Genomic DNA, 16246 nt, shown 5'->3' with positions numbered 1-16246 from the left:
ATCTGTGGTTCCATATATAGGTTTCTAGAAAACTGATAATACTATGACTGGGATAATTTCCTGACAAATTAATTGGAATTAATGCCTTCTGCAGCTGTGCTGTATCATGTGCTACTTAAGGGATTTTTTTAATGATCTGTGGTCATCAATTTTAAACTATACTACTGATTGTATCTCTTTAGTATGCCTTAGAGTCCAAAAAAACATGCACTAGATGGGTAAACAGATTATATGTTCTGAATCAGCACTTGCCCTCCAGCCACGTGGGATAGATCGTGTGGGATCCCGGGACGTGACTTCCATGTTATTTCCTTTTATGAATTCTGACACCTTCCTGTGGAAGAAAAACCTTCCTGCCATTTCCTTCAGTGAGTTGTGGGTTGAAGCCATAGGACACAGGTGTCTTAGACATTTGACTTTCTCTTTGTCGTTGGTTGTTATGCAGTTGTAAGATACGGAGACAACTGTTTAACTCCAAAATACTGGTCGAACTGTGAATGTGGAGGAAGGAAACTTGACAGAAAGGCAATCTTGTTTTCATTTCAGATGTTGCTTTAAGGCCCTGATCTCCTTCACTTGTTGATGAAATAAAACTTCATTTGCATTCTCTCAGCCTGAAGCTTTTCTGTTTCCTGCCTAAAAAAAAGACTTTAAAATTGATTTTTTTAAAGAATGTTACTGATAACATGGTGCTTTGTATTCATTCTCTGTGGTATATTTATGGCATTTTCCAAAAGAATATAAATATCTGGAAATATCTGGGAAAAAATTTGCACAAATGTAAGTCTATGCCTTTTGTAAAACAACGTCTTATGGAAAGTCTCAATAATAAAGAATTTTTTTTCTTTCCAGAACCATACAAAACATATGACCTAAGTTTACACGTCAATAAGATAATGAGTTCTTCACAGACTATAAACATCCATGGCAGTTAATGATTGCATTGAAAATTAACATTTCTAATGGGCAAATTCTGTCACACTTATATTTTCTACTCTCTTGTTTGGTAAGTAGTCTGAAAGCAAATGATCCTATTCCAGGTACAAGCAACTTAGTCAACTTGAGTAAGGATAGCAGAACCCACTCTTGAAATTTTTCCAACTCTAATGTTACCCAGAGTAAGAGAAGATAATCTGCTGCTTATTAAATACTTGGAATATCTTTTGAGATACAAAAAATATCCAAGTTGTATATAGTCATATCAGAAACAAGGTTATACCTCGCTAGATATTGCCACATACCAGACATAAACTGAACTGAAAACTCTGGAGTTAGTTTGTGTTAGCTGGGGTCTCTGAGTGCAGCCCTAGAGCTACATTAAGTATATAAGAAATCTGTCAGGAATTTAAATGTTCTGACAATACAGAATATGAGGTAAATACCTCAACAATAAAGCTTTTCCCTGGGTGACATCTGTCCACACAGCACACGTCACCACCACAACTGGCACCCTTGCTGATGCTCTCAGCCGAGAAGCCAAGGAATAAAACACTGCGGAGTTTATTATTTATCATGGACTTGCTTTCACACCCTCCAGCTATGATCCCTCCCAGTGAAAGTTGAGACATGTTGGCAAGACAGTGCAAGCCTGGGCCTGCTACCGATCCTGTCTCTCTGGGAGCACATCAGCAGGCTGGATGCTTCCGAGCTGTCTGCCTGGCACCTCTCTGGAGTGCTAAATTCATTCAGAAACTGGGGAAGTCAGGAAGGGAGAAAGACAAGGGGAGGGGGCAAAGACAACTTCTAGCTCATGTCATACCATTGCTGTCAGCAGACATGTTGAGTTTGCTACTTGATATTCTTCGGGGTAAATGAACTGTACATTGTCTTTACCAATCTGTATATAGCTACATGCGTAAGATACCAGTATTGAATCCATAATTTGAAATGTTTAATTTTTCAGAATTTTTTTATTTTTCCAAAAATTAACCACTGTAGTATATGATTTTTTTCCTACTGTTTCTGTTCATAAATTCCCCTACCCTTGACAGTATCCATAGCAATTACGCACAAACTGAATTCTTATCTAGCAGCTCAATTTCAGAAAAATTAAATGTCTCCCTACCCTTTACCCTTCAATATGCACCGTATTCTTTCTATTCATTTATTTTGCTTTTATCAAGAGCACATAAGAAAACATAGAGAACATATCACACCAAAAATTAATGTATTTTTGGTTTATAAAAGACATAATAGACTGTAAATAAGAAAGAATGACTAACTTTGAATGACCTGGAAGCTGATATATTAGAGTTACTTCTTCCTTTGTGTTGCAAATGGAAGAACGACATGGTATGAAACAGCCATATCAAACTTTGAATAAGTCTTTTCATGATCGTATCTGTATATATTGGCCAGATAGGAAACTTGTTCCCAGGACTATGTCATTTGGAAGCACTTAAGTCACAATAGGATTGGTTGATTCTGCATGTTGGAAGCAAAGGATTTATTTTTTTTAAAAAAGGAACAAAAGAGTAGACATGAGACAATACGAACAATTCGGATGCAGGCTTACAGTACTTTTCAAAGCATTTTTAAAAATCAAAACCTTGAAAACCCACCATCTGCAGGACTGAAACTATTCAATCTTCAAAGTTATCTAAAGACAAAGCTATCATATGTCTTTAGCTAAGATGACCTGAGGCACAACCCTGAAGGTTAAAGTCTGGCATTTGATGTCCCCTTGGAGAGCTAGTATCTTGCCTTCTGAGTGAGCCAGCAGAGTAAATTGCATATGACTTAACACAGGTGAGAAACATAAGACACTTGTTTGTATGTGTCCATTTCTATGTCAATGTATATCCATGGTTCTTTGACTTGTTTAATTGAGAAGTTTTTCTGATTCAGAGCCGGAAATCGTGTTTTTGGAGTGCTGACAGACACGACCTGACAAGTAGAGACCTCTTTGTCAAAGTGAAACATCAGAGCGATGAAAGCTTTTGCCTGAAATATGGATATGCATGGCAATATCCCCCTACTCCCCACAAGCCCAACCTTCATCTTCCCTTTTATTCTGCACTCATGTCAAAGTTTCCTTGTGCTTTGCATTAACATCACCTTCCCACAGAGGAGACACATTTTTACTTTAAATAGCACAGACCAGAAAAGCATTTATGTTACGGCAATTCATCCCAGCCTGAGCTGAGACTGGGGCCCCACTGTGATGTGCTGTACAAACACATAGCGAGAGACAGTCTGTGTATCACTCTAAAGAAACACAGAGAGCAGAAAAAAGAGAGCAAGGGAGATGTGATATTGTCAGCCTATTGTCAGCCCTGTTGTACTATGGTGGGCACAGACAGAGAGACTTTGGTGACTCCCCAGAGGAAGCCTGATGCTGGAGACTGACTATCAAAGATCGTTCTTTCTTATTTTTCTCCTGTCTTACTTAGTAACTCATAGATGATAAAAGATGTGCCCTTATGGTACATTTTATACTCTTCTGGATCAGATAAAGCAATGTTCAAATATACTCTTATTATACAGGTGAAATCTGGAATATACTGCAACTTTCTGGGCTTGGGGATAGCCTGAAGCCCAGGGTGCTCCAAGACCCAATATCTCACGCTGGTGTCCTTGCCTGACCTCCAGCTGCATTTGTGGTGTACATTATCACGATGCTTGACGGTGGGGGGTGCTATCTAGAGAGGATGGTGGCCATCATATCACATGTCATGACTACAAAGACAGATGGCCATCAGGCTAGGAGCAAACAGAAGCTGCCAAGCCCAGAAATGTGTGCCAGGATCTATCCACATGTCAAGTAATTATTTTAAAGTGTAGGCTTGGAAGCCTTGTGAGTCACCACAGTGTTGGCTCTGATGTTGCTTCTAAAAGTGATTCATGTGGATAGGTGATTAAGATATCTTTAAATTTGGCCTGAGGGAAGGTCCTTTACAGCAGTTTGGTCACAGTAAAAACCAAAAGGCCAAAAGCAAGCCCCTCAGTATTGTAGATCTACACTGGAGATTAAATGTGCTGAATACTGTATCTTTATAGCTGAAATTCTGCAGCAGCTTTTTCTTCATCTGCACTTTTCTTTTTTAATACCATATATCTATAAAATAAAATGCTATTTGAAACTGCTTGTGTTTTATTGTCTTCAAATTTTCATGCTCCAGTACTGATAGCACCAATTGCATTACAAAATTTGCCTGGGGGAAAAAAGGAAGTTTGGACATTTGAGATGGAAACAACAAGGGTTTTTGGTAGGTGGAATGGACAGAGGCAATTTGTAGTGGAATGAGTGTTAGCAGATCTGAAAAAAATGGATACTCTAGATACTGTTTCATGAGGGAGAAGGGGAAATTGAGCCCAACTTTCCCTTCTCAGAACTGGACTGTATAGAGGAAATTGGTCTTCCAGAGGAATATGGGATTTCTGTTCCTATCACCCTGCTACTCTTAGAAGAGAGCCCTCAAGAAAAAGATGGACACTAAAGTAGTCATTCTTCTTGAATGAAATGATTTCGCTGAGTCATTTTCTGCTGTTGCACTTCTGAATACTGTCTCCTTTGACGTGTTGTCTGAATATTCAGCAGTCATATAATATATGGGCAATACATTGAATGAAGTCACATCTCTCATGCCAATGTTTTTTCCTTTTAAAGTATAAACTGCCAGTGCAGCAGTACTCTAATAGTGGTTAGTGATTCAGTAATCATATTTTAGTATTGCAAGTCTCAGAACAAGGTTTAATACGACATCCTGCAATATTAAATTAATATCATATCATACTATATTGGTATAACTCCTTTCATGGCAGATGATTCCTGCTAAGATGATTTTCTTTTTTTAAGAGTTTGCATCATGTGACAAAACGTAAAATATGATTGCTAAAGCACTACTATTAGGGTACAGTTGCACTGGTAAGTGGTCCACGCTTTAAAAAGACAAAACACTGGCATGAGAGAAGTGACTTCATTCTACATATTACATGTATGGTATTTCTTGAGCATGGAAGCAGGCATAGTCCTGCTCCGTGACATTAATATAACTTGTCTACTAGTTTCACAGCACTTTATGATATGGTGAAATTACTTCATTCTAATGTTGCTATTCATCAAAAAAATCAAAAGTGGAGTTGTGGGGAGGCTGGAAAAATTTTCATGTGTAGCACGTGATCAAGAACAGCCTCTATGAGTATGTAATAAAGTGCTGCAACATTAGAAAACCAAATCTCCTTGAGAGAAAACATATTACAGTGGAGATGCTAAAAGCAGTCTGCCCCTATGTATGTACAGCTATTAAAATATGTGTAAAAACACACATATACACAAGAGTTTATCCTAGCTTGTCATTATTATTAGACCTATTATTTGCAGGCCTGTATATCATATTTTTATGTCTGTCACGTTAGTTTTAAATAACTCTAATCCCCAATCCAATTAAAGGTATCACCTCAAAGCGGATCATTTTATTTCCTTTGAGAAAAGATGCAGACTTATTATTCGGTTTAGTAAAGCAACCACTGCCAAACTGACCTTCATTTTATCTCACATACTTTCATCTTATCACCTTCCTTTTCTATGGCATGCAACTTTCAGATGTGCACCTGGCGTGTTAGATCAAATCAAAGTTTCCACCAGAGAGGCGTTCCTTTACATTGAAACTTGCAAATCCATTTTTAACTCCCACATGCAATATCTTAATAGAAGCAGATCAAAACATTTTCTGGTATTTTTTATAATGCAAAATGATGTGCAATCTAAGTATAATTGTCTTTGTTCTTTCTTGGAATTATTTTTGTTTAGAAAGATCTTTATGATACATTGTACTCTATTAAAAGGAGAAGATGTTCTAAAACCAGACAGAATATTCCTTGTTTAGCACCTCTTGTTTGGAAGCATCATATACGTTGGACCCACTCCATTCAGCCGAGCTTTTGCTGTCTTACACTGTCTTTCAGTAACACAATTTTCATCTAGACTCGCTGTTCGTCTTCATTCTAGCAGTCTGCTAAGTGATACATAATTAGATTTTTCCCCTTACATCCAATGCCACAAATGTGCCTTGAAAAGAAAAATCTCTGTGTGATGTACTGTGAACTTCCACGTATTGAACTTTGTGGCTTCCTTGGTGGAAGATTTTATTCCTTAGTAATTTTGTGCCCATGAATCAGTTATACTTATAGCAAAGCAATCTAAAGTAGCGGATAACCAACTTTGGGATGTAAGGAACTAATCCTGTGTAACATCCTGCGGGCATGGGATTAATCTACACTATCTTTTTTTTGTGTATTTCATTCTGAAGCATTCTGAAGAAAACAGGTTTCAAGGCCTCAGTATTCTGATGGACTGTGTTACAGATACTATAAAAAAGTCAAATATCTTAAATCTTTTTTCTGCATATGGACTGAAGAGAAGACTAAGATACATGCCCCTTCTCTGAAGTGTTTTTACAGTATTCAGGCCCTGTTGTGCTCCTAGGGCATGTGAATTTTTTGCTCTGTGAAATTCAAAAAAGAGCAGAAAAATGAGAAAATGCAAATTCATGGCTCTTCCTCCATGTATAGCTGCCTGTGGTGCATTCTGTGGGAAATTCCAGAATAAATTCGGGTTTTGAAAACCAGAATTCTTTCTGCAACTCTTCTGTTTGATGCGGCCATTCACTGCCTCTGGTGATGAACTCCTTCTAAGTCTACATTAGCTTCAGAGTACATTTCTTAAAAAAAAACCCTTTATGAAGGTAAGGACATGCTTCAAACAAAAGGCTGCTGAGAATGGCTTTCCTTTCAGAAATAAGGATTTTTTTATGTTAATTAAAATATTTTCTTAAAGTTATTAAGTAGTTTTCTCTGTATTTGCCTTCAGCTTACGTTACCAGAATAACATCCTTTAAAAAAACTGGCTAGACTATTGGTATAACGAACATCTTCACTGTAAATTGTATGGTAATATTAAGCATCCAGTCTTTTCAAAAATTCAAATACTGACATTTCATTAAGATTACATGCTTTTGTGTGCAAGTGTTGTACCTTGGTCTTTTAAAATTAAAATTATTTACTTGAGTTGCTCATAATCTTCAGCTGCAGTTTGTTGCAGCAGATTTCCATTTTATTATTATGCCAAGGAAGATGTAATTTTTTTCCACTGGCTTACTGTTGTATCTACATTACATTTCTCCTTTTAATATTTTTGCTTATGCCTTTATTAAATCACAAATTGTGCGGGCTAAATTTGGCCTCAAGTGATGCTTTTTCATTACGAAATGATTTAAACTGCATACAAATAAGGTTCGTACATATAGCAATATACTGTACTGAGTGCATTCACTCAAATGGATAATATTAGCCAAGGAACCAATTTTAATGACACAGAAAAGAATGAAATCAAGTGCTAAACCGGCACTTCTGAAAGAAGAAATGAAAGCTTTTCCCTGTCTTCAATGTCTTTCAGTAGTGTTCGGATATTAAATCCAATCACAGGAAATCATTGCCATTCTTACTGAAAAATACTTGGGAAAGTGAAGATTCTCCTTCTCCACCAACACAGTTTATATTTCTTTTATGCTCTTAAGCATAGATATTCCAGTTTTCTCATTTTGGTTCCATAATTTGGGTGGATGTAAGTGCCTGCTTACCCTCAGCTCTGGTTCATGTCAGGTGTTTCACTGACAGCAATTCATAGGTAGGATCAGGTCTTCTGTTCCTGTGATTTTCAGCTTCTCAGCTTATAGTCATTACATTTGAAAATAAATCTTACTGTCATGTTAACCAAAACAGAAACAAAAACAACCTTCCCTCCCCATAACGCAGTGACAATGTATAATCACAGCTTTGCTTGCTGCTTTACCTCTTCCCATTGCCGTATGTGAGCTACAGTGTCCTATATGGACGTCCCTGTTGAGTAAAATTGATATTTCTTTATTCCCTCCACTTATTTTGTCTCTGAAAAATGAGAAGATTCACTCTGAAGGTGACGTTAACATGAGATTATACATGCACAGATCTCATCTTTCAGTGCAGGTGTGAGTCACAATGCTCAGCCTAAGCTGGGAGGAAGCCTGCCCGTTGCTACCTGTAATAGGGCATCACTTTCTCACCTCATTTGAGAAAGATGTTGCTGGAATCGAGAGCTTAGACTAACTTAATGTCGTGGTTTAACCCCAGCCGGCAGCTAAGCACCACGCAGCCGCTCGCTCACTGCCCCCCCACCCCTGGGATGGGGGAGAGAATCAGGGAAAAAACCTCGTGAGTTGAGATAAAGACAGTTTAATAGGACAGAAAGGAATGAAAAACAATGATAATGATAATAATAATATGACAATAATAATACTAGAAGAATTAAACTATACAAAGCAAGTGGTGCACAATGCAATTGCTCACCACTCGTTGACCGATGCCCAGTTAGTTCCCGAGCCGCGATCCCCCCTCCCAGTTAACTCCCCCAGTTTATATACTGGGCATGATGTCATATGGTATGGAATATCCTTTGGCCAGTTTGGGTCAGCTGTCCTGGCTGTGTCCCCTCCCAGCTTCTTGTGCCCCTCCAGCCTTCTTGCTGGCTGGGCATGAGAAGCTGAAAAATCCTTGACTTAGTATAAACACTACTTAGCAACAACTAAAAACATCAGTCTGTTATCAACGTTATTTTCCTACTAAATCCAAAACACAGCACTATACCAGCTACTAGGAAGAAAATTAACTCTGTCCTAGCCGAAACCAGGACACTTAATGATAGTCCTTTTCTCAGGGTAGATATACTAGACCACAGATACCATATGCAAACTGCTTCCGAAGATTAACAATTGCTCCTTACAGCTCATGGTCCTAATACAGAAATACGCATGACGAGCTTAGGGCAGACGTGGTTTTACAGCTCATCTTGATTCCTACAAAGCAAAATATATTGTGCTTCTAGCACTGTTTCAGCAACCCTCCTATACATATTTTACAACACCTACTGATTCCTGCAAAGCAAAATGTATTGTGCCACTAGCGGTGTTTCAACAACCTTCCTGTATAAAAACTGCAGCAAGAGCTGGCCATCTAGTGGAATAACAATTGCTGCATGCGGTGGACTCTGGCCAAGCAAACACAATGAAGGAGCATATGATACTGCAAGTTTTTAAGGCTGATGTGTCAATGCAGAGAGAACGTATTAGTAATAATCACTTGAGCCTTTTGAAGCAGCAGAGCCTCAAATTCATGGAGGCAGTAGCTCACCTGGTAGCATTACTCCACAGAACATCAAATTTCTTTTCAGAGTGCATTTTTTTTAATCTTGTTTTTCTCTTTATCTCTTGAAATTGAATGTTTTATCATTCCATCCCATACAACATGGGAACAGATTATCTACATAGCAATTTCTGTGCTCCTTGTTGATTTTGAATTTTCAGTTGCTATTTTTCTTTGAACTCAGACAACCAGTAAATACTTCACTGATTACAGAAAGTGTATTGATTAATTCAGGTGAATTTTAAAAGTTACACTCAGCAGTACCATAATGGTTTATAATGGAAATCTATGGACTTTTGACATATCTTGGCATAATTTGACTTTCAGGACAAGGAACAATGGTCTGTTTCATGTTAGTGAAAGACAGCTTAAAATCTGGGAAGAACATCTGGAACTTGAAAAGATTTGCAATGAACAGAATAAAATAAAAATAGTAATCCTGTTCCCATCCCCAGTGTATACAAAAGTGCTGCAGTAAAAAAGACATTGTTCTGATTGCTAGTGCAGACTGAAAGAAAACTATACATTATTCTAGCTGAAGAATATAAACTGTGTTTAAAAAGGAGACACAGGAATGTGGTTTCTTTAGCTTGCAAGTTAATGGACTCTCTTCTGCTATGAACAATAACGTTAGGAGAGGATTCAATGGTATTTTGGTTCAAGGATTAGAAAATTAAAATATAAATGTAATTTGGTCCTATGATTATTAAGTGGATTGATTCTTCAGGAAATATGGAAAAAGTTGCAAGCAATTCTGTCTATCTGATTAATTGAATCCCATTTTGAAACAATCAAGCAACAACTTGTTTCATGTTCAGTAACAAAATTTTGAGGCCAGAGAAGAGAGACAGGTATTTTCAGTAATTAATTATAACCTTGACTGTATGTAGGAGCTCCTTCAAGTGTGATGAAATGATTTCTGGCAGACTACATAGATAAATCCCTATAAAACTCAGTCTCATAGAAAGCTTTCATGAATTGTGTTAAACTTTTAGGACATACCTCCCATCTTCATGAAAGAGAAAAGCAGCTCTCACTTTCAACACATTCCTTTAAAAATCCTTTGTCTATATCTTCTATTGACTTGTGAAATACAGTGTAAAATTAAACATTACCACAGTTACTTTGTTTTTACTCACTGCCAGTATCATGACCTTTATTAAAAACCGAAGCATTGGCTCTTTAATCTGTATCTGAAAAGACAAGTGCCCATAAAATACAATTTAAAATAGTATTTGTATCTCCATTAGCTCTCTCTAATTTCTCTCTCCACAATAAAATTCACCCTTAACTATCAATAGCAGAGCCCCAACACTAATCTGAAGGAGCTATTTGGAAAGCCTTTGGAAAGGATTACATTTTGTTCCAGTTCCCCCTTCTTGTTTCTCTGGAGCCTAGAATATCATTGGCACATGAAGCTGAGATTTTTGCTTTTATTTCTATCTTCCCTTAAACACAAGAAATGTTAGTACTTGGTTTTGTTTCTGTTATTCCACTCACTTTCTGCTGAAATGTCTGGTTTTACAGCCTGAGCAATAATAATTCATGTTTCTCTATTGCATTACTCAGGTATTCATTCTCCATTGCCTTACCCGCTATTCATTTGCGTGCTTACCTGTTAGCAGTTCTGTATCGAAAAATTCAGTACCTTGTTTGGATTCGGTATACTCTCATCACAAGAAGTACCTGAATACTATTCTATCAATACCTGTGTTTTCTTTCTCCTCACTGTCCATCTTTTCACCACTGATATTCCTTTATCCATTCCTCTATCTTGGTCTATCAGATTTTTTTTAACCAGGTTTGGAAATTAAACCAGTTTCTTTTGACCTTTTCCCCTCACTTCTCAGTTTAAAGCTCTTCTTATCAGCCATAAAAGCCTTGATGTCAGAAGACAATTTTCCCAGATAGTCAGATGGAATCCAGCTTTTGAAAATGTTCTCTTTCAGCAAATGCATCCCACTGGCTAAGTATTCCCAAACCTGCCTTTAGCACTGATCTTTGAGCCATCTATTGATCATCATTATGTCATCATATGTCCAATCTCCCTCTGTACTGACTAGAAAAAATTTTAGAGCAATCACTAAAATCGGACATAATTATCTTAAAAGTTATGATATTCCTAAGTTAGAGATGCATTGCAAAATCAAAATGTTATGAAAGTTTAGTATAACTCCCTGTAAAACAGCCAAACTTATTGCTAGTGAAATTTATTATCATAGAATCATAGAATCATAGAATATCAGGTTGGAAGGGACCTCAAGGATCATCTGGTCCAACCTTTCTTGGCAAAAGCATGGTCTAGGCAAGATGGCCCAGCAGCCTGTCCAGACAAATCTTAAAAGTGTCCAATGTTGGGGAATCCACCACTTCCCTGGGGAGATTATTCCAATGACTGATTGTTCTCATTGTGAAAAATTTTCTCTCATGTAGAATCAAAATCTCCCCAGGAGTAACTTGTACCATTTCCCCTCATCTTTTCCATGTGACTCCTTGTAAAAAGGGAGTTTCCATCTTCTTTGTAGCCACCCTTTAAATACTGGAACATGGTGATAAGGTCTCCCCTAAGCCTTCTTTTCTCAAGGCTGAACAAACCCAGTTCTCTCAACCTTTCCTCATATGGCAGGACTCCCAGTCCTTTGATGACTTTGTGGCCCTTCTCTGGACCCTCCCAGCCTGTCCACATCTTTTTTGCATAGCGTCACATCTTTTTATTAACAAATAAACTGTAAACTCACAAGTTCTGCATTTGAAAAAAAAATGCTCTTCATATAACAATAAAGGTGTGTTTTGAGCAATCGTTTCAACTGATGTTTGCTTTTTATATCTCAGTTCATCTGTACTCTATCATTGCTGTTACCGATGGCAACCAAAAGTTGCCCCAAAACCCTATAGTGGTTATTTTGGAAGACCTGATTATTTTAAATTTTGATAGGGAAAAAAAAAAGTGAGGTTGGATTCTGTTTCTTGTATTTTAAAAAGCTCTGGGTTCCTGCTGAAGTCTTTCATGTTGAATCACTTCTTTGGCAGAATGCTCATTCAGGTCATGCCCAAGAAACACAAGAGATGATGTCAAAGCACTGCAGTGGCTATATAACCTTTCCTAGTGGAATGTTTTCTAATTGTGAAATGGCCCCACAAGTGAAAAATACATTTTTTGTTTCAACTAGCAGATCACAAAGCAAAGCACAATATGTAGAAGAAGGGGGCATGAGAGCCGTAACAGTTGTCTCCTTCTGAAAGAAAAAGGGGAAGGGTTAGCTAAGTGCCACCAAAAGGCAGAGAGGAATTGCTGGAGCCTTAGCTTGCAATAGGAGAGCTGAAAGCAGGGGAGAGTAAAGTACCCCTGGCAGTTCTGGAACAATGAACCTAAACTAGATTTCTTTAAAACCAACGGAGATACATGCTAAATGCAGGAGTCACTGGACTAGGCCCATGATGCTTGCGCTCAGAATAACGTCCTTAAAAGCTCATTCTTTTCATATTTACTCTAGTGTCATTCCACTAATTTCAATAAAGCAATTTTTGATCAGCAATGAACTATAACCACTTTATGTTAATATAGATTTGACTAGTTAGCTTTCAGGATCTCTCTCTTTCTAGGAAGGACTAAAACACTTCTATTTTCTTTCCTTAGGCATCCTTTCAAATCTAATTCATATCTGACAAATGAGATAAGAAATCAATGGTATGTAGTATATACTGTATAATGACCTGGAAAGTTCTTAAAATAGCTGTGCTTGCTTCAGAATAAGTATTCAGTATTCGGTATACAATTATTTGGCACTGTTACACTTGGCCAAGTTCCACAGAAAATATGGTTCTGTAAAACAGAGGCAGACCAAATGGGATGAATCTGTACACTCCTGTTATTTTTAAGTTGCCTCACATAATACACAGTCATATACAAATCAGGTTTTATTTTGATCTTTCCCATCATATTTAGGAAAACATGAATGGAGCAATATCGAAAGCTGGGATTGTTCAACTCCTACAAATATAAAGATTGTATACTGTGCATGTACCATATGCTGCACGCATTCCCACATCTATGCCCTTAATGAGATTTTGGTGTCAAGACAGCAGTTTGAGTTTCTCAGGTTTTCATAGGCTTTCTTACCTCTGCCTTGGCATGCGGATGAGTGGCTGTTTATGGCATCTCTTACTAAGGCCAAAGAGCTTGTGAACAGTTTTCTGTGCCTTGAGGAAGAGTTGCTTCATGCTGTTTTCTAGTTGCTCATAGCGACGTTGAAAATTAGAATCCATTGTCCACAAATGCATTACAGTAGATGTGTTCAGGAAATAATTCATGGGCAGCCTTTTCATAAATAACTTGAATTCATCTGAAAAAAAAATTAATAGTCTTTAATTATGTAGTTATGGCTATTGTTGCAGCAAAAGCAAAAAATTATCTTCTAATTTGGTTTTTCTTGAACTTCTTATTTTTTTAAACTTGAATTTTTTGCAATTTTAGAATTGAACATTTTAACTCTTTCAAAGCAGAAAGGTAACTACATTTTTAGTGGTAATATTAAAATAAAACCGGCAAAAGTCAATATTTATATAATTTTTAAATTGATGTGAAAACAAATACAAGCACTGGCATTATTTCTCAACCTGGATAATATGAAAATTAAATAAGAATCGGTGTTTCTTACCTTCAAATCTAAGATCTGAAAGTAAATACACATTTAAAGATCAATATATGTTGACTCATTTGGAGAAGATAAGAAACTGTCTTAAAGGGAGTATATTCCAATACTTAGGAAATGCAAGTAAATGTGATTTTACAGGCCGGCTCTCTTTTAGACATGTTATTCCACCTGAGACAAGCCGTTAAGGATCAGACTTTCGAAAGTATTTAGAATTGAAATGGAGCCTTTCAAAGCATTTTATGGTACTTTGACACTTCAAAAATGTCCCCCATAGCTTCTTTTTGACTCATGTCCCCATCTCTAAACTGGTAAAAGGAGTTAAATCACAGAACCACTGTTATTGTGAACATCCTATACTTTGTGATTTGTTCTGGTAGCTCAGTCCACATAAGATACATAGACTGAATCTCATTAACAGAATTTTATTAATCAGTGAGTCTATTTGCATAAGTAGGATAATTTACAAGATGATTTGTAAGTTTTGAACCTAAATAAACTTCCATTTAAAAGGGCTCTAATTACTGGGGAAAAAATGAGAAAATGAGTAGCACACTTGAATGCACATGTTTATCCTTTTTCTTTCTTGTTTCCATATATCAGTACATTTTCCTGTCTGCCCTCCTGCCTGCTGCTATCCTCCCACCCTTCACAATCCATTTTTTCTTTCAGCTTGTTCCTGCAGTGAAGTCACTTATCCCACAGTTTGGCTTTCACCCTGCCAGATGCTCCTTTTGGGTAGTAAACACTTCAGCAGACTATGTGAATGCAATGATCCAACTGACTGAAGTAGCCTCCCTCTTAAAACTAGAGTTAATCATAATATTTAACATTGCTATAATTTTAGGTTGCTCGTGGGAGAGGGTTGATTGGGGAAAACGTCTGCTCACATGAAAGAATACTCCATTACCATCATTGTTCGTAAGTCTTTTGGTTTTAGCTTTTTAAACAACATTTTTACACAAAAAGGGCAAAAACATTTTTTTTAAACGGGTGGAGAAGAAAGATCTTTTCTAAATGAGCTAGAGAAGACAAAAGGCATTGAAAGGTCTTCTGGAAGGTAAAAAATGAAAGGCAAGGGGCAAAGATGATGATTTTATATTTAATAAAGTGGTTTTAATAATTCATCTGGGAGTCCTTGCCAATGTGTTATTCATTTTCTCCTCATGCCTTCCTCTTTGGGCATTAGTTGTCATATTCTCCCCTTGAGGACATCATCGCTGCCCCTCTGCTGTCCCTGGGAACAAATTAAAGGACTGAGGAAAGGAACGGTTTCTTTATTTTATCAAGTATTTGGAGCCTCTTATCTTTTGCTTTTTCCCTTCCCTAGTTTTGTCTAAGAAATTGGTTCTTACCCTCTGTCCAAAAAGAGTAAGTACCTGTTCCCGGGTTTGTAGCTTAATAATTGGAATTAATAGGAGTATTTAATAAATTCTACATTACCACTTGAGCATCTCTGTGAGTCTTAGTGTTGTTTTGGGAAAACCAGTTCCCTGTTTTCCCCTTCCCAAGTGACAATTATGCCTTTGTCTCCTCATACTACACTTCCCAGTCCTCGCTTCCCTTCAAGGCTTGCACAGATGCTGTGAGAGAGGGTTATGTCTGGCTTGTCTAAAGGAGGCACAGTCCCATTGGCTTGGTAAAGCCTTCCAAGCCTAAAGTGTATTTTCAAATTTAACAAATTGGTAGTAAAAAAAAAAAAAAAAAAAGAAAAAAATTAATAGGAAATAAGGTTAACTGAACTGTTACAAAGTATGTCCTTTGGCAAAGCGCAGATCTGCAGTTTGTATAAATCGGCCAAGCTCTACTGACTTCAGAGGAGTGTACTAATACACCTAGGGAGGATCAGATCCAAAAGCCACATTCTTGACTACCTGTTTTAATCACTAACTTCTCATTTCCCTTCTGTTCTTCTGAGACACTGGTATATCTACTTAAACTCAGTTTCATGAAGCCAAAAATAACCCCAAATCCCTGAGGAGAGAATATACTCAGAAGATGCCTTTTCAGTTTCCATATTGCTGTAATAACTTATTTAGGAAACATTGTCAATTCACTGTCCTTTGCACAATGGCAATCAGCTCTACAGCTAACTACTGATCGGATGCAGTGTTTAGAAGTGATAAGGATGGTTTACACTCCTTAACTTGCAATGCAAAAGCATTTCCAATAAGAAAATGGTGCTTTTTCTCCCTGTAATAAACATCACCTTTGACTATCCCTGTGCCCTGTATGATCATGCTAATGAGCACCAAAATGTAGGTAAAAGAGAGACAGAGATAAACTGAGCATGGTTACATAGCGCCTTCTGCAAAAAAAAAGAAGAAAAGATAATGTGCTCATATCTTAAACAGACACATTTCATGATCTGTGAAACTACAACGTGAGCTCCTAACACTGAGAGATGATTAAACTAT

General features: G+C 37.3%; 1 protein-coding gene across 2 annotated transcripts in view; it reads right to left on the bottom strand.

The window, feature by feature from the left end:
• Nucleotides 1–16246, bottom strand: part of BRINP3 (BMP/retinoic acid inducible neural specific 3) — a 207902-nt gene that overhangs the window by 29789 nt on the left and 161867 nt on the right. For both annotated transcript variants that reach the window (XM_050901189.1, XM_050901190.1), the window contains one exon: nt 13298–13520. In XM_050901189.1, coding sequence (XP_050757146.1) covers nt 13298–13520 — 223 coding nt within the window. The remainder of the gene's footprint in view (nt 1–13297; nt 13521–16246) is intronic.

This window comes from Gymnogyps californianus, chromosome 8, assembly GCF_018139145.2.
Source record: "Gymnogyps californianus isolate 813 chromosome 8, ASM1813914v2, whole genome shotgun sequence".
NCBI classification, from domain to species: Eukaryota; Metazoa; Chordata; class Aves; order Accipitriformes; family Cathartidae; genus Gymnogyps; species Gymnogyps californianus.
Note: the sequence above shows the minus strand (reverse complement) of the source record. Positions and strands in the feature narration are given on the sequence as shown.